The sequence below is a fragment of the Lithobates pipiens genome, unplaced genomic scaffold (assembly GCF_037356315.1).
Source record: "Lithobates pipiens isolate NorthernLeopardFrog02 unplaced genomic scaffold, aLitPip1_a1.2 Scaffold_1, whole genome shotgun sequence".
NCBI lineage: Eukaryota > Metazoa > Chordata > Amphibia > Anura > Ranidae > Lithobates > Lithobates pipiens.
The window spans coordinates 235,001,146-235,020,793 of record NW_027507685.1 but is presented as its reverse complement, the minus strand read 5'-3'; the positions used below and the strand labels follow the sequence as shown (position 1 = coordinate 235,020,793).

General features: G+C 47.5%; 2 protein-coding genes across 2 annotated transcripts in view; one reads left to right on the top strand and one right to left on the bottom strand.

The window, feature by feature from the left end:
* Positions 1 to 10,080, bottom strand: part of WDR46 (WD repeat domain 46) — a 45,023-nt gene extending 34,943 nt beyond the window's left edge. The window contains exons 1-3 of the mRNA XM_077484689.1: positions 9,965 to 10,080; positions 4,185 to 4,340; positions 2,682 to 2,762 (exon numbers count right to left, since the gene is read on the bottom strand). Of these exons, the coding sequence (XP_077340815.1) occupies positions 2,682 to 2,762; positions 4,185 to 4,340; positions 9,965 to 9,991 (264 nt within the window). The 5' untranslated portion in view covers positions 9,992 to 10,080. The remainder of the gene's footprint in view (positions 1 to 2,681; positions 2,763 to 4,184; positions 4,341 to 9,964) is intronic.
* A 503-nt stretch (positions 10,081 to 10,583) lies between these two features.
* Positions 10,584 to 19,648, top strand: part of HSD17B8 (hydroxysteroid 17-beta dehydrogenase 8) — a 47,892-nt gene continuing 38,827 nt past the window's right edge. The window contains exon 1 of the mRNA XM_077484688.1: positions 10,584 to 10,719. Coding sequence (XP_077340814.1) covers positions 10,617 to 10,719 — 103 coding nt within the window. The 5' untranslated portion in view covers positions 10,584 to 10,616. The remainder of the gene's footprint in view (positions 10,720 to 19,648) is intronic.

Below are 19,648 nucleotides of genomic sequence, written 5' to 3'. Positions count from 1 at the left end.
CAGTATATATAGCTGCTGGCTTTTAATAGTTTTTTTGTAGGTGGAATCCCTCTTTAATTGCAATGCAAACAGATGCCACTGCCAGCAAAATGTCAGTTGTCTGGAGTTTTTTTTTAAATTGATGAAACCAACAAACGCATTGCAGAATGAAAACTCTGTTCTGCCAAAATATCCAGAGGAGGTTTAAAAGTTAGTTCTTATAATACTGGTAACCTCATAAAACACCTCAAAATTAAAACACAAGACTGAGCATGGAGAATTTGCAGCTGTCACTAGCTCTTGCACTCAGCAGCAAACCCTTGCCAGACATGAAAAATTTTCCATGGATAACCCAAGGGCTCAAAACATTTCTGAAGTAGTTACCCAAATCATCGTTGTTGATGATCAGCCACTATCAATAGTTGACAATGTGGGTTTTCGAGGACTTATGAATCTTTTGGAGCCAAAGTATGAAATTACCAGCCGCCGTCATGTCACAGATGTCCTGTTGCCACAATTACACAACACAGTGAAAAAACACATTTCCAACATGCTACAGGAGGACATAAAGGCTATCAGTTTCACCACGGACATTTGGAGTAGTAGTGTGAGTCCCATGTCTGTAATTAGCTACTGCACAGAGGATTGATGCCAATTTCACTTTCCACCAAGTCATGCTGCACGCAAAGAAATTTCAAGGCTCTCACACAGGCCAAGTTATAAGAAGCATACTAGAAGAAATGCTTGACACTTTGGCGATTCACAAAAGTTCTGTCCATGTGGTAGTACGTGATAATGGCAGAAATATGAAAAAAGGTGAAGAAGATGCTGGTCTTCAGAGTCCTTCATGTGTGGCACATACACTGCAGCTGGCTGTCTCAGAGGGGCTTTTAACACAGCGCAGCATTACAGAGGCTGTGGGAGTTGGGCGCAAAACAGTTGAGCACTTTAAACATGTGTAATTTTTCATTATTTTTTTTTAAAATGGTCACATGACCAAAATCAGGTATCGGTGAGTACATGATGTCAAGTATCGGTACTTGGTGTCAAAAAAGTGGCATCGGTGCATCCCTAGATGATGCCATTGGTCATTAGGGCAGCTAGAACAGGGGTTGACAAATTTGCTTGGAATCTAGGAGCCAGCTAAAAAAGTTAGGAGCCAGGTCCGTGACGGCGATCCAGACCTGTCCCTGGCCTGACATGGAGACGAGTGAGGGGAAGATAGCGCCCCCAGCCCCCCACCTGTCTCCAAGTCATTGCCCATAGCTCTTAGAGGGACATTTTATTTGTTTTATTTTTTTCAAATGACAAATTTTTTTTAAATTGCGCTTTAGTGTAAATATGAGATGTGAGGTCTCTCTGACCCCAGATCTCATATATAAGAGGACCTGTCATGCTTTTTTATATTACAAGGGATTTTTACATTCCTTGCAATAGGAATAAAAGTGACACACATTTTTTTTTTTTTTTTTAAATAAAAGTGAAAAAAATAAAAATAAAAGTTAAAATAAGAAAAAATAAAATAATTTTAAACACGCCCTGTCCCGCCAAGCTTGCGTGCAGAAGCGAACGCATATATGAAAGCAGTGTTCAAACCACACATGTGAGGTATCGCTGCGATCGGTAGAGTAAGAGCAATAATTCTACCCCTAGACCTTCTCTGTAACTCAAAACGTGCAACCTGCAGAATTTTTTTAAACGTCACCTATGGAGATGTTAAAGGGTAAAAGTTTGTCGCCATTCCATGAGCGGGCGCAATTTTGAAGCGTGACATGTTGGGTATCGATTTACTTGGCGTACCATTATCTTTCACAATATAAAAAAAGAAAATTGGGCTAAATTTACTGTTGTCTTATTTTTTTTTTTATTAAATAAATTATTTTTCCCCCAAAAAAGTGCGCTTGTAAGTCCGCTGTGCAAATACAGTGTGTGACAGACAGTATTGCAACAACCACCATTATACTCTCTAGGGTGTTAGAATAATAATAAAAAAAAAAAAAAGTGTGTGTGTGTGTATATATATATATATATATATATATATATATATATATAATGTTTAGGGGTTCTAAGTAAAGGGAAGGCAGGCAGGGCAAGCTCCATTAGCATTGTTGGTTGTAATTCCAACGGCCACCACAAGAGGGCGCCAGATTTCAGAAGGAACCATAGGATCACAGAAGGCTTCACGCCGGGGGGGGGGGGGGGGGTCCAAAGAGACAGGATACCCCAGCTGTGCTGCCCCAGGTCGCTAATTCTAGTCGCAAATGTGACCTGGCGACCGAGTTTTGTCGAGCCCTGAGCTAGAAGGTTGTAATGGTGCACAATAAAAATCGGTGGCTTTGTGTAACTAAAAGGCAGTCTTCATGCACACGCTGGCTGGCTTGTATACAATATTTGGGCAGTTTTTTTGCCAATTTGCCAAGGCACCCTGGTTGAAAAAGGCTGATCTAGACATTACAATCTAGTCCCTGTCAGTCTCTCAAATCCATACACTTGCCCATCTTTCTGCTTTCAACACATCAACTTCAAGGACAACATGTTCACTTACTGTCTAATATATCCCATACACTTTCAGGTGCTAGTGTCACAAAATAATCAATAATATTCACTTTACCTGGCATTGGTCATAACGTTACGTCTGATCGGTGTATATTTAAAAGTAAACAGAGAAAAAGTGTGGGCTGAATCTGTTCCATCATACTCACATGGGACTCCTTCCTTGCCCGCTCATATTTTGCCAGCTGATCTTCGGGCACGGAGGGTAAGCCAGGAAAAGGGTCCTCTGCCTGCAAAAGGTATTAAAATGGAAGAAAAAAAAAGAAAGTTTAACATTATTGCACTTTTGGTTAAAAGTGTTGCTTTGCTGCCTAACTCTCTGTGATTATATAGTATTTTCATTTGATAGATATAATATACTCTGCCAAGTAGTATTAAGAGAGGGAGTCGGATTAATAGACCCAATCAGGCTCTACTGTAAAGCAAAAGTGCCAGCAGGCTATCCATTGCAATGAGTAGAGAGGCAACATAATCAGTATGCTGCTACTGCTTCACCGTCCTATCGGCATTCTTGAGACTTGTTTTTCACCACGCTGTACTGCTGCAGGGAAGATCGGAGACCTGGCTGGGATGCCCGGATCACAACATCGGCTGCACAGAATTACAAATCCAAAAAGGCAGACAAAACTATTTCTATATGTATATCTGGTTGCTTCTGTCTTAACACAAGACTCAATGGGGTTGATTTACTAAAACTGGAGAGTGTGAAATCTGGTGCAGCTCTGCATAGAAACCAATCAACTTCCACTTTTTTTGTCAAAGCTTAACTGAACAATCTGAAAGCAGAGTTCCACCCAAAACTGGAACTTCCGCTGTCCGGATTCCTCCCCCCCTCCGGTGTCACATTTGGCACCTTATGGGGGGGGGGGGGGGGGGGGTAGCAAATACCTGTCTATTACAAGTATTTGCTCCCACTTCCGGCAAAAAATCACAGTGGCGATTTACCCCACTGTCTTCTGGGAGACACACAAGTCCCAGAAGACAGCAGGGGCCACTCAAAATGCACATCACGACTTGTGCAGTAGGGAACCAGGCTGTGAAGCCATAAGGCTTCACTTCCCGATTCCCTTGCTGAAGATGCCGGCGCCTCCACTCGGAGCCGAGGGACAGGTCGGCTTTGGGTGAGGACATTGCGGGTGCCCTGAACAGGTAAGTGTCATTATTTTAAAAAAAAGTCAGCAGCTGCAGAATTTGCAGGCACAACTCCGCTTGAAGTTAGAAGCTGATTGGCTACCATGCACAGACGCACCAAATTTTGCGCACTTCAGTTTTACAAAATCAACCCTAATGTGTAACTATCTGCTTTACATTCTAACAATTGCCTAGAGAAAACTGGATAAATAATACAGGACACTGCTTTGCTATTCCTTTTTTATAGTGAGTAGAGTGTTGAAATTTGAAGGCCCTACCCTTCTGAAGCCTGGACAAGCCTGCAGACCCCCATCCAAGTACACTGATGTTTCTCAACTCCAGTCCTCAAGACGCCCCAACAGGTCATGTTTTCAAGATTTCCATTATTTTGCACAGGTGATTTCATCAGCTTCACTAGCTTAGTAATTACCACAGCTGTTTCATCTCCGGGAAATCCTGAAAACATGACCTGTGAGGCACCTTGAGAAACACTGGTATACACAGAAGTAGCGTTGCCTTACCCCGGATATCACATCTTTCCTGCCCATCTTCTCCTGATTCATTGTTGTTCCATGTTCTTGTTTCTTCTTCCTTCCTTTCTCTTTCTGGTTATTTCTCTGTGGTGGCAGGGGACGCTTCTCCTCCTCTTCTTCTTCCTCATAGTATCGCTTGGCTTTCTATAGGAGAAATAGTTATCTAAAATTTGTAATACATCAATCTGAGAATCAAAGACATATTCCACCAACAGTTACCTAACACCAATAATACAGACAGGTACCGGTCTCCTGAACGTGTGTGGTAGTTAAAGAGGACCATACCCCTCAGGTAAGGTCCGCTTATTCATTGTAGCCCCCTTTACCTTGATGGGACATAAAGTACCCTTGGGGGAGGGGAAACAAATAATATACTCACCTTTCCCCAAATTCTGCAGTACACAGTTGACGTCATCCTCCAAGCCGACAAGATCCCGGGTAATGCAGGGCAGCCAAAATCTCATCGGTATCGAAGTGCATCTTCTCAAAGATGTGGCTATAAGGAGGATGACGTCACCCTTGCCTAGGTGCCAGGGAAAGGTAAGTATATTATTCAGCTTTAATCCTTGCACAGGTTTTAAATGTATGTTTTCATGCATCATCTTAGCGAGGAGGGGCAGCTTGAATCAGAAGACCTTACCACTGAGGTGGAAGATCTGCTTGAACAGCTTCAGCCCTGGAAGATTTTATCCCCTTCCTGACCAGAGCACATTTCGCGATTCTGCACTGCATCGCTTTAACTGACAATTGCGCGGTCATGCAACGTTGTACCCAAATAAAATGTATGTCCTTTTTTTCCCACAAATAGAGCTTTCTTTTGGTGGTATTTGATCATCTCTGCGTTTTTTATATTTTTTGTGCTATAAAACAAAAAAAAGCGACAATTTTGCTTTAATTTGCTATAATAAATATCCATTTTTTTTTAAAACCATTTTTTTTCAGTTTAGGCTGATATGTATTCTTCTACATTTTTTCTTACCAAAAATATTGCGTATATTGATTGGTTTGCGCAAAGGTTATAGCGTCTACAAAATAGGGGATAGATTTATAGCATTTTTAATTATTATTATTTTTTTTTCTTAGTAATAGCGGCAATCTGCAATTTTTATCGTGACGGCGGCATGTTGGCGGACACATCTGACAATTTTGACACATTTTTGAGACCATTGCCATTCATACAGCGATTAATGCTATAAACATGCATTGATTACTGTAAAAATGTCACGGGCAGTGAAGGGGTTAACACTAGGGGGCGATCAAGGGGTTGTGTTCACTAGTGTGTGTTCTAACTGAAGGGGGGATGGGACTGACTAGGGGAGATGGCAGATCGCTGTTCATACTTTGTACGAACAGACGATCCGTCACTTCTTCCCTCAGAGAACCGGGATCTCTGCGTTTACACACAGAGATCCCGGTTCTGGCCGTGTTAGGAGTGGTCGCGGGAGCCCGGCGGTCTCGACTCGCATCGGCTCCGGGGGCGAGCAGTGGGCATGCGCACCTCTAGTGCCCGCCTTAGGAACCGAAGTAACATAACAGTGATTCGACTGCCCGTGCCATTCTGCCGCATTACAACTGAACTGTTTTTAACGCTGCTGTTAGTGTCGCAACCCTTTTTCTTTTTTTTCCTGGTCTCTAAACACACCTCTATGTTAGCATATGTGTCCATGCACACATTATTATTATAATACAGGATTTAGATAGTGCCAACAATTTGCGCAGCACTTTACAATATAAAGAGTGGAAGTACAGTTACAATACAATTCAATACAAGAGGGTTAGGAGTAGGGCTGGGCAATCCCCCAGCCACCCCGCCCCCCCAAAAAAAAATCCAGCGTTTTTTATTTATTTTTTTTATAGAAAACTCGATTTACGATTCAAATCGATTTTAACTGCTAGGAACTGTTAACATAAATCACAGCTGTGGGTTGGATTATTAAGGCGAGGCCGTGGCTTTGGCCTAGTCCACGACGGCCGACTGACAGTTAAACTTCTCCCCCTGCACACGGTCACACACCGGAGAGGCTAGGGGGACACAGGAGGGTCTTGTGTGAGGGCAATAATAGGAGGATTAATAAGAGGATTGCGTCGGTGGGGAGCTCAGAGCCTCAGACACAGTGCCCATGTCTGCTCCCAGTGTCAAGTGCCATTCCGGACATTCCCCCTGCTACGGAAACTCTGAAGGGGAAAAAAAATAAAAATCTAAAAACGATTTTCTTCGAATCGGAATTGATTTGAACTCACAACTCGATTCAAGATTAAAATAAAATAAAAAATTCCCCAGCCCTAGTTAGCAGGGCCCTGCTCCTGGGAACTTACAATCTAATAAAGAAGGGTGAATGGAACAAAAGGGTAATAACTGTGAGGGATGAACTGACGGGAGAAATAAAAGATTCAGTTATTAGCTGAAGGCCAGATAGGCTTCTCTGAATAGATGAGTTTTAAGGTATTGCCTAAAAGTGGCCAGAGTAGGAGATAACTGGACAGACTAAGTAGAGCATTCCACAGGATGGGAGAGGCTCTGGAGAAGTCCTGGAGACGGGCACCGGAGGAGGAGACAATTCACACATAGATGTTTAGAGCCAGAGAAAAAAAAAAACACTAACAGCATATCCAGGAGCAACGGCGTGGTGGCAGAAAAAAAAAAGCTTGATGTGCTTAAATGTGTCTAAACATACCTTAAAGGAGGTTGTAAAAACAGATTTTATTTTATCTTAATACATTCTATGCATTAAGATAAAAAGCCTTCTTTGTGTAGCAGCCTCCCCAGCACCCCCTAATACTTACCTGAGCCCCATCTCTGTCCAGCGATGTCCTCAAATCTTAGCCTTCCAGGACTCTCCCTCCTGACTGGCTGAGAAACAACAGCATCTGTGCCATTGGCTCCTGCGGCTGTCAATTAGCCAATGAGGGGAGAGAGAGGACGGGGCCGAATGGCAGCTCCGTGTCTGAATGGACACACGAAGCTGCAGCTCGGGTGCCCCCATAGCAAGTTGCTTGCTGTGGGGGCACTCGACAGGAGGGAGGGGCCCGGGGCACAGAAGAGGAGGATCCGGCCTGCTCTGTGCACATTCAACTGCAGAGAGGAGGTAAGTATAACATGTTTGTTATTAAAAAACAGAAAGAAAAAAAAAAAAGGAGGAGGGCTCTACAATCACTTTAAAGTGGAAGCAAACCCTTCTATTATTTTCTGTCAAGGAAGCTGCCATCTTGGCCTCTAATGATTCTTCAACTGCCATAATGCTGCACATGTGATCAGTTATGAAACCAGCCATTGGATGGTTTGAAAGTTTGGTTGAGAGCACAACCAATGTGAAAGTTGGCATTTCCGGCATGCCAGGAATGTAAGTGTTTTTGAAACTGGGTTTACTACCGCTTTAACACTAGGCACTTTTAGTCCCTGGGCACTAATTAATTTCAATAGCCTATCTATCAATAATAGAATGAATGCCCAAGCACTTGACACACCTAAACGGGTCTCAAGACATTTAAAGGTGTCGAATATTTTCTCAGCCAAAACGCTGCTGGCAGTGCGCATGAGACCTTATGGTGAGAATGAGCCCTAAAGAAGAACGTTTTGCCTTCAGTTACAACCACTTGTCTACTGCCCACGTTCACCCTCTTCCTGCCCAGGACAATTTCCAGCTTTCAGCGCTGTCACACTTTCAATGACAATTGTGCAGTCGTGCTACACTGTACTTACATGGAACTGTTATTTTTGCGACAGACAGAGCTGTCCTTTGATGGTATTTAATCATCACTGTTTTTTTTTGTTTTTTGTTTTTGCAAAACAAACAAAAAAAAAAGCCTGTATTGTTTTTAAAAGTTTTTCTTAGTTTCCATTACAAAATTTTCTAAATAAGTAATTGCACTGCACTATGCGGATTTGCTGGTTTCCGGCTCTCTTCACGTGCGCGAGGGGAGGATTGCCTAAAACCGGCAAATCCTGTTTACATTGTGATCAGCTGATCACACAGTGAAGAGCTGCCGTGATTGGCACTTTTCCCCCCGACCTGTGATCAGCTGCATCGGAAGCATGCAGCTGATCACAGCCCATGCACACTGCAGAGGGCGCACAGGCAGCGCAAGCACGTCATATGACGACCTCCCGGCAAAGTGCGGCCATGCTGTAGCCGTCATTCGGCTATAGCTCGGTCACAAAGAGGTTAATCATCACTGTTTTTTGTTTTTTTTTGCTAAATAAATGAAAAAAAAAAAGACAAACTTTTTAATTAAAAAATAAAATAAAAATAAAATTTTCATTTCTAAAATTTTCAAACAGGTAATTTTTCCCCTTCACTGATGGGCATTAACAGGCACTACTAATGGGCACTGATGAGGCAGCACTAATAGGCTGCATTGCTAGGCACTGATGGGCATTAATAGGCACTACTAATGGGCACTGAGGCAGCACTGATAGGCACTAATAATGGGCACCAATAATGGGCACCGATGAAGTAGCACTAATGGGCACTGATATGCTGCATTGATGCGCACTGATGAGGAGGCACTGTTGAGACAGCACTGATAATCAGCGTAGATGTCCCTTTTATTCAAACTGGTTATCAGCTCTCTTCTCCTCTCCTCATGCTGTCAGTGTGAGGAAAGAAAAGCCAATAACCAGCTTCTGTTTATATTGCGATCAGCTGTGATTGGACACTGCTGATCACGGGGTAAAGAGCCGCGATTGGCTTTTTACCTCAATCTGTGATCAGCAGTGTCCCGGGTGATTACACAGCATGCCGTCATGGGCACGTTCACAGGAGGATGTCATAGGACGCCCCCCCAGAACTGGCCGGCCGGGCTGTAGCCGTCATTCAGCTATAGCACGGTCAGTGAGTGGTTAATGGATACACAGCACTGACCACTAAGGATGAGCTCAGGCGTGTTCGCATGGACCATGTGCAGAGCCCGCCAGGAAGTCGGCGCTTTACTGCGCTAATCACAAGCTATGAGACATTGTCCTGATGTGCGGCTGCAGAGATCAGGAAATGTCTCACTGCCTGTGAATAGCGCAGTACAGCGCCGAGTTCCTGGCTCCACACGTGGTCCATGCGAACACGCCTGAGCTCATCCCTACTGACCAGCAACAGTTATGGGGTAATTACGATGCACTACATAGCCTTGATCCCCGCACTATATACTCTGTGTGTCACACTAAGCAATTCTGGGGGCATTTTAGGTTCTCAATAAATCCCACAGCCAATCAGAACATCAGGTTTTTGTTTTGTTTGTTTTTTCTGTCCCTTTCCCCTTTATATAGTAAAAAGTAGTAATTAAATACCACCAAGAGCTGTCTCGTAATTTGGAATAAAATGTATGAATATGACAGAGTAATTGTCATTCAAAGTGTCGCATCATTGACAGAGCCTGGACCAGTAGGGGGCAGTACAGGCTGGGAATGAAGGAGTTCCATTTTGTTACAATGTATCTGTGTGATCTCTGTACACATCACAGGACTGGGCACAGGGATCTCTATGAGGGATAAACACAGGAGCACAGAAGGAGACTACAAGCTCCAGCACGCCTTGTCAGCAGGACTCCTGTAACATGCTGGGCCTTGTAGTCCCTGAACATCTGTAGAGTCCCATTGGAACACACTGATCCCAGCAGGGACACTGCACTCCAGCAGATGAATGTCCCAACATGGACCAACTGAGGGAATGCATTCCAGAATCGCTGGGACTTGTAGTCCTCCCCCCGCTGATCACCTCACCCAGAAGCTGGGGAAAGGCTGCAATCCCAGGAAACTCTCCACACGTGTGTCTTACCCGCTTCTGTGGCTTTAACGGCGCCATGCTGGACTCCTCTGAGGAAGCCGGAAATTAGCAATAAAGTTTCAACAAGAACCAGCTTGGAACGCATGGAGGACAGGACACTATACACGCTGTAGTGTCATATTTTGCTCGCCATCATAGAATGCTCCGGAAGTGACGTTGCGGCCAGAAATGTTGCACTACGCATGCGCGATGCGTTCCAAATGCTTGCACTATGCGTTCCAGAGGATTTCCGACAATGTAGTTCAGTGAAACCGTCAGATAATGTCACGGGAGTGAGGGGAGGTAATCGTGACATTAACTTTAGACAGAGCAGAGAGCGGCGGAGAGAGAGCAGGTAACTGTGGCTCAGGGAGGGGATTACCTCCCCTCACTTCTCTGACATTATCTGACGGTTTCACTGGTCTGCATAGTCTCAAATCATTTGGAACGCATGGCGCAAGTGTTTGGAACGCACCGCGCAGTTCGAAATTTCTGGCCGCAACGTCACTTCCGGAGCATTCTAGGATGGGGAGCAAAATATGACACTACACCTGTCTATCCTCCCTTCTCTATGGTGTCAGCCGGTCTATCCTCCCTTCTCTATGGTGTCAGCCGGTCTATCCTCCCTTCTCTATGGTGTCAGCCGGTCTATCCTCCCTTCTCTATGGTATCAGCCGGTCTATCCTCCCTTCTCTATGGTGGAGGTCATTGGCAGGGAATCATGGCTGCCTCCAGCAGATTGAAGTCCACACTGGCTCTGGTGACAGGTCATTGAAAAACATTCTCATTGTTGCTCTGAGATACAATGTTACTGATTATACTTTGTACTATATATATATATATATATATAAATATATGACAGGCCTCTCTGCCTTACACTGCACTGTTCCCTTCTTTCCTTTCTACCTGATGCCCCTTTAGGACCTCTTGCACTGGGGGGGTCGTCCAGCTGCAGTGCACCCGGGAGGGACAGGTCGGTGCCCCGTCCAGCCCTGCCGCAGGCTGCGGGCACACAGGGCTGAATGCTGCACCAAGTGGTCTCGGGATTTAGGACTCTGCTCAGGGATGAGGTCCCAAAACACAGATCTTCTGCTGTTTATTTTCTATTATCTGGCCGACTTTATAACTCCTCCTTTTTTTTTTTTAAAGAAATCTTTACTTGGAAAACTGTGGCGCCTATCTTTGCCGATCTCCTTCCGAAAATGCACTCTGCCTGGCTGTCCTTTAGTTTCAATACTTGCTGAGTCGCAGATCTGGAACGAGTACGCATATAGTGAAGCCAGAACTCTGATCTTGCCTGTTTTGTTCTTTAGTTATTGACTCAGAAAGCATTGAAGCCTATGGATCAGCATGAAAAGCCAGGCAACTAGCGTTTTTTTAAAGGCAATTATCTATTCATTTTCTTAGTACGGGTTTCTCATAAGTTTGGTCTCTAGCTAAACATCCCTTTGAAGTCAATGTGTAATAGGCTTAAAGCCATAGTAAACCACGGGGTGATTTTGTTTATATTTTTGGCCTGAAAGGTAATGCCATAATGTGCTAGTATGCATCGAATTATGTGAAACTTACCTGAAAACGAAGAAATCCAGCGATGCGCTGTCCCAGCTGGAGGCCGCCTCTAGGGATGAGCTCAGGCGTGTTCGCATGGACCACGTGCAGAGCCCGCCAGGAAGTCGGCGCTGCGCTAATCACAGGCAGTGAGACATTGCCCGATCTCTGCAGCTGCACATCGGGGCAATGTCTCACTGCCTGTGATAACACGCCTGACCTCATCCCTAGCCGCCTCCATCTTCACCTGTATTCCTTTGGGGGCCACGGATGCCGGCTGGTTGATTGGCCGGAGCCACAATGGTGTCACTCCCGTGCAACGCACAGGGCGGAGCCGTTGTTTACGTCTCAGGACTCTGAAGGAACGGCTCGGGCACATGCCGTCATCGGCTGCATATACAGTAAACACCCCCTAAACGTTGCACGTTTAGAAGATATTTACACTGGCCATTGGTGTTTTTTTTTTTTGGGGCGGGGGTTGGGTAAGCAAACCCCCCCCCACTCGTTCAGGTCACCCACATCCCCCCCCCCCTCACGCTCAGTCATCCAGCACTTACCCCATCTAGGTTCTGGGCGGGCAACACTGCGAGGAGCATCTCCTCCCTCCCCCTCCTAGGATCACCTGTCCTCTCAGCTAATTGAGTGACGGGTCTCACGACCTGCTTCCTGATTGTCCAGGAAAAAAATCAGTGTGAGAATAGAAAATATTAATTCGCTATTCTCACACAAGTAGGTGGACTCGGGGAGCAGTGCTCCGCACCCCCAGCTCACCCTTTTTTTGAAGCCTATTAGAGCCTCAGGCTCTAATAACGTGCTTAAAAAAAAACACCCCCCCATTGAAATCCATGTGTCCGGCAACCCTGAATGTAGATCATTGGGCCGGATGCATGAATAGGGGGAACAGAGCCCCCTAAAGGATAGACCTCCACTGTATTTACAGTACCTATAGGTAAGCCGCCTTATAGTCAGAGATGAATGTTTACTCCCATTTTAAATATCCAAACCTGAACAGATTTTGGTATGAAATGCAAGAAATTTTTTAACGTAGATCCAATCCCAGTCACTAAAATCTCATAGAGGCTTTCACATCTAAATGTCATTGCCATTCAAGTCTATTCCAATATTGGTACGTCTGCAGGTTTCATTGCAATATTCACTGGTGATCCTGCCATGAAGGCACTTCCTGTTACAGGATGACAAGGCTCCTGTCGCTGCCTCCAAACTGCTTTTCTGATTTATCACACTGTCACCTGCTGTCACCTGCTCCCCTGGTGCTGATTATAAGTGGCTGTGCAAATGCACTTTGCACATCTTTTAAGAAACCATCAGTGGAAATTCACACAACCTTAGCTGGAGTGTAAGCAAGAGGCTGCAGAAGATCAGCAGCACCGAGACGCTGCAAGGAATGAAAAAAACGTGAAAAGAATGTTTTACTGTATAAAAATAGCAATTGTTTAACCACTTCATCCCTGGAAGGATTTACCCCCTTAATGACCAGGCCATTTTTTGCGATACAGCACTGCGTTATTTTAACTGACAATTGCGCAGTCGTGCGACGCTGTATCCAAATTTAATTGATTGTACAGAAAGGAGAAAAACCCCCAATAAAACGGGACTTTATAAGTGACTGAAAACACAAGTAACGGATATTGTTACAATATTTTATTAAATACAATATTTTATTAAATACAATATTTTATTAAATACAAAAATTATCTTTAAATAAAAATATATTTAAAGATAATTTTTGTATTTAATAAAATATTGTAATAATATCCGTTACTTGTGTTTTCAGTCACTTATAAAGTACCGTTTTATTGGGGGTTTTTTCTCCTTTCTGTACAATCTATTTGGGATGTGGTGACTGAGAACAATATTTTCTGCGATTATTGGGATTCTTTTTTCCCAAATAAAATTGATGACTTTTTTTCCCCACAAATAGAGCTTTCTTTTGGTGGTATTTGATCACCTCTGCGTTTTTTTATTTTTTTTTGTTTGCGCTATAAACAAAAAAAAAAAACGACAATTAAAAAAAAAAAAAATATATATATATATATATATATTTTTTACTTTCTGTAATGTAAACAAACAAATTTCTTCATCAATTTAGGCCGATATGTATTCTTCTACAAATTTTTGGTAAAAAAAAAAAATCTCAATAAGCGCATATTGATTGGTTTGCACGTCTACAAATAGGGATGCACCGAATGGGTTTTTTGGTGCCGAAACCGATACCGAAAATGAAAAATACACTAGGCCGAAAACCGAAACCGATACCGAAACAGCACCGATACCGAAAATGACTGTTTTTAAAAAATATTTTTATACAGGAGGTGGTCAGAGACTGGGGACATGGTACAGGAGGTGGTCAGAGACTGGGGACATGGTACAGGAGGTGGTCAGAGACTGGGGACATGGTACAGGAGGTGGTCAGAGACTGGGGACATGGCACAGGAGGTGGTCAGAGACTGGGGACATGGCACAGGAGGTGGTCAGAGACTGGGGACATGGTACAGGAGGTGGTCAGAGACTGGGGACATGGTACAGGAGGTGGTCAGAGACTGGGGACATGGTACAGGAGGTGGTCAGAGACTGGGGACATGGTACAGGAGGTGGTCAGAGACTGGGGACACGGTACAGGAGGTGGTCAGAGACTGGGGACACGGTACAGGAGGTGGTCAGAGACTGGGGACACGGTACAGGAGGTGGTCAGAGACTGGGGACACGGTACAGGAGGTGGTCAGAGACTGGGGACACGGTACAGGAGGTGGTCAGAGACTGGGGACACGGTACAGGAGGTGGTCAGAGACTGGGGACACGGTACAGGAGGTGGTCAGAGACTGGGGACACGGTACAGGAGGTGGTCAGAGACTGGGGACACGGTACAGGAGGTGGTCAGAGACTGGGGACACGGTACAGGAGGTGGTCAGAGACTGGGGACACGGTACAGGAGGTGGTCAGAGACTGGGGACACGGTACAGGAGGTGGTCAGAGACTGGGGACACGGTACAGGAGGTGGTCAGAGACTGGGGACACGGTACAGGAGGTGGTCAGAGACTGGGGACACGGTACAGGAGGTGGTCAGAGACTGGGGACGTGGTACAGGAGATGGTCAGACTGGGGACGTGGAACAGGAGATGGTCAGAGACTGGGGACGTGGAACAGGAGATGGTCAGAGACTGGGGACACGGTACAGGAGGTGGTCAGAGACTGGGGACGTGGTACAGAAGATGGTCAGACTGGGGACATGGAACAGGAGATGGTCAGAGACAGAGGACGTGGTACAGGAGGCATCCCCCATTGCAGCCCGTGTGCCCCATTGCAGCCCGTGTGCCCCATTGCAGCCCGTGTGCCCCATTGCAGCCCATTTGCCGGGGCACACGGGCGCCCCATTGCAGCCCGTGTGCCCCATTGCAGCCCGTGTGCCCCATTGCAGCCTGTGTGCCATTTTGCAGCCAGCCTGTGCACTGTGTGCAGGGAAGAGAGCCGCCTCCGCCGCCTGTTTGATAACAGCGCCGGGAACATCACAGCTTTCATTTCAATTGCTGTGTGTTCCCGGCCGTGCGCCGTCACACGCAGCCCCTCCCCCTTGTCCGGGCACTTTGATAGACAGATCATCCGTCCAATCCTGCGGATGATCTGTCTCTAAGTGCCCGGACAAGGGGGAGGGGCTGCGTGTGACGGCGCATGGCCGGGAACACACAGCAATTGAAATGAAAGCTGTGATGTTCCCGGCGCTGTTATCAAAAAGGCGGCGGAGGTGGCTCTCCTGCGCTATGATGGGCGTCACCAGGGGCGTTTTTTTTTTTTTTTTTACTAGTAATGGTAGTGATCAGCAATTTTTAGCAGGACAGCGACATTGCGGTGGACAAATCTCACCCTAAGTGAAACTTTTTGGGGACCAGTGACACCAATACAGTTATCAGTGATAAAAAAAAATGCACTGATCAATGTATAAACGACAGTGGCAGGAAAGGGGTTAACATCAGGGGCGATCAAGGGGTTAAATGTGTTCCCTGTTCGTGCTTTCTTACTGTGTGGGGGATGGACTGACAGAAAGAACACAGAGATGACTGTTCCTGATTACTAGGAACAGAAGATCTCTGTGTAGTTCCCCGTCAGAACGGGAATCTGCCTTGTTTACATAAGCAGATACCCTTTCCGTGGAGCGATCACAGGTGGCCAGTGGACATCGGGTCCGGCGGGGGAAGGAGGGGGGGATATTTGCTAAAACTGGAGAGTGCAAAATCTGGTGCTTTTTATTTAGATTAGCGCAGGTTTTTCTACTTTTTATACACCTTCTCATTGGTCAGCATGGTCATGAAGCCAAAAGTGATGAATGGGAAATCTCTTCCTTCCTCCAAGAAGCTGTTGTAGAAGAAGGCTCGTAAGTGATTCACTTTGATCAGCGTGACCGTGCTGACCAAAACCGTGCCGAAACCGATACCGAAAATGAAAAATACACTAGGCCGAAAACCGAAACCGATACCGAAACAGCACCGATACCGAAAATGACTGTTTTTAAAAAATATTTTTATACAGGAGGTGGTCAGAGACTGGGGACATGGTACAGGAGGTGGTCAGAGACTGGGGACATGGTACAGGAGGTGGTCAGAGACTGGGGACATGGCACAGGAGGTGGTCAGAGACTGGGGACATGGCACAGGAGGTGGTCAGAGACTGGGGACATGGTACAGGAGGTGGTCAGAGACTGGGGACATGGTACAGGAGGTGGTCAGAGACTGGGGACATGGTACAGGAGGTGGTCAGAGACTGGGGACATGGTACAGGAGGTGGTCAGAGACTGGGGACACGGTACAGGAGGTGGTCAGAGACTGGGGACACGGTACAGGAGGTGGTCAGAGACTGGGGACACGGTACAGGAGGTGGTCAGAGACTGGGGACACGGTACAGGAGGTGGTCAGAGACTGGGGACACGGTACAGGAGGTGGTCAGAGACTGGGGACACGGTACAGGAGGTGGTCAGAGACTGGGGACACGGTACAGGAGGTGGTCAGAGACTGGGGACACGGTACAGGAGGTGGTCAGAGACTGGGGACACGGTACAGGAGGTGGTCAGAGACTGGGGACACGGTACAGGAGGTGGTCAGAGACTGGGGACACGGTACAGGAGGTGGTCAGAGACTGGGGACACGGTACAGGAGGTGGTCAGAGACTGGGGACACGGTACAGGAGGTGGTCAGAGACTGGGGACACGGTACAGGAGGTGGTCAGAGACTGGGGACACGGTACAGGAGGTGGTCAGAGACTGGGGACACGGTACAGGAGGTGGTCAGAGACTGGGGACACGGTACAGGAGGTGGTCAGAGACTGGGGACACGGTACAGGAGGTGGTCAGAGACTGGGGACACGGTACAGGAGGTGGTCAGAGACTGGGGACACGGTACAGGAGGTGGTCAGAGACTGGGGACACGGTACAGGAGGTGGTCAGAGACTGGGGACACGGTACAGGAGGTGGTCAGAGACTGGGGACACGGTACAGGAGGTGGTCAGAGACTGGGGACACGGTACAGGAGGTGGTCAGAGACTGGGGACACGGTACAGGAGGTGGTCAGAGACTGGGGACACGGTACAGGAGGTGGTCAGAGACTGGGGACACGGTACAGGAGGTGGTCAGAGACTGGGGACACGGTACAGGAGGTGGTCAGAGACTGGGGACACTGTACAGGAGGTGGTCAGAGACTGGGGACACGGTACAGGAGGTGGTCAGAGACTGGGGACACGGTACAGGAGGTGGTCAGAGACTGGGGACACGGTACAGGAGGTGGTCAGAGACTGGGGACACGGTACAGGAGGTGGTCAGAGACTGGGGACACGGTACAGGAGGTGGTCAGAGACTGGGGACACGGTACAGGAGGTGGTCAGAGACTGGGGACACGGTACAGGAGGTGGTCAGAGACTGGGGACACGGTACAGGAGGTGGTCAGAGACTGGGGACACGGTACAGGAGGTGGTCAGAGACTGGGGACACGGTACAGGAGGTGGTCAGAGACTGGGGACACGGTACAGGAGGTGGTCAGAGACTGGGGACACGGTACAGGAGGTGGTCAGAGACTGGGGACACGGTACAGGAGGTGGTCAGAGACTGGGGACACGGTACAGGAGGTGGTCAGAGACTGGGGACACGGTACAGGAGGTGGTCAGAGACTGGGGACACGGTACAGGAGGTGGTCAGAGACTGGGGACACGGTACAGGAGGTGGTCAGAGACTGGGGACACGGTACAGGAGGTGGTCAGAGACTGGGGACACGGTACAGGAGGTGGTCAGAGACTGGGGACACGGTACAGGAGGTGGTCAGAGACTGGGGACACGGTACAGGAGGTGGTCAGAGACTGGGGACACGGTACAGGAGGTGGTCAGAGACTGGGGACACGGTACAGGAGGTGGTCAGAGACTGGGGACACGGTACAGGAGGTGGTCAGAGACTGGGGACACGGTACAGGAGGTGGTCAGAGACTGGGGACACGGTACAGGAGGTGGTCAGAGACTGGGGACACGGTACAGGAGGTGGTCAGAGACTGGGGACACGGTACAGGAGGTGGTCAGAGACTGGGGACACGGTACAGGAGGTGGTCAGAGACTGGGGACACGGTACAGGAGGTGGTCAGAGACTGGGGACACGGTACAGGAGGTGGTCAGAGACTGGGGACATGGTACAGAAGATGGTCAGACTGGGGACGTGGAACAGGAGATGGTCAGAGACTGGGGACACGGTACAGGAGGTGGTCAGAGACTGGGGACGTGGTACAGAAGATGGTCAGACTGGGGACATGGAACAGGAGATGGTCAGAGACAGAGGACGTGGTACAGGAGGCATCCCCCATTGCAGCCCGTGTGCCCCATTGCAGCCCGTGTGCCCCATTGCAGCCCGTGTGCCCCATTGCAGCCGTGTGCCCCATTGCAGCCCGTTTGCCGGGGCACACGGGCGCCCCATTGCAGCCCGTGTGCCCCATTGCAGCCGTGTGCCCCATTGCAGCCGTGTGCCCCATTGCAGCCTGTGTGCCATTTTGCAGCCAGCCTGTGCACTGTGTGCAGGGAAGAGAGCCGCCTCCGCCGCCTGTTTGATAACAGCGCCGGGAACATCACAGCTTTCATTTCAATTGCTGTGTGTTCCCGGCCGTGCGCCGTCACACGCAGCCCCTCCCCCTTGTCCGGGCACTTTGATAGACAGATCATCCGTCCAATCCTGCGGATGATCTGTCTCTAAGTGCCCGGACAAGGGGGAGGGGCTGCGTGTGACGGCGCATGGCCGGGAACACACAGCAATTGAAATGAAAGCTGTGATGTTCCCGGCGCTGTTATCAAAAAGGCGGCGGAGGTGGCTCTCCTGCGCTATGATGGGCGTCACCAGGGGCGTTTTTTTTTTTTTTTACTAGTAATGGTAGTGATCAGCAATTTTTAGCAGGACAGCGACATTGCGGTGGACAAATCTCACCCTAAGTGAAACTTTTTGGGGACCAGTGACACCAATACAGTTATCAGTGATAAAAAAAAATGCACTGATCAATGTATAAACGACAGTGGCAGGAAAGGGGTTAACATCAGGGGCGATCAAGGGGTTAAATGTGTTCCCTGTTCGTGCTTTCTTACTGTGTGGGGGATGGACTGACAGAAAGAACACAGAGATGACTGTTCCTGATTACTAGGAACAGAAGATCTCTGTGTAGTTCCCCGTCAGAACGGGAATCTGCCTTGTTTACATAAGCAGATACCCTTTCCGTGGAGCGATCACAGGTGGCCAGTGGACATCGGGTCCGGCGGGGGAAGGAGGGGGGGATATTTGCTAAAACTGGAGAGTGCAAAATCTGGTGCTTTTTATTTAGATTAGCGCAGGTTTTTCTACTTTTTATACACCTTCTCATTGGTCAGCATGGTCATGAAGCCAAAAGTGATGAATGGGAAATCTCTTCCTTCCTCCAAGAAGCTGTTGTAGAAGAAGGCTCGTAAGTGATTCACTTTGATCAGCGTGACCGTGCTGACCAATGGGCATTTCTTCTTTCTTCTGGGAAGCTGTTCCAGGAGAAGAAGACAAAGAAGAGATTCTCATTGGTCAGCGTGATCACCTGACCAAACTGACCAACGAGCATATCTTCCAGGAAGCTTCTCCAGAAGATGATGATACAGAA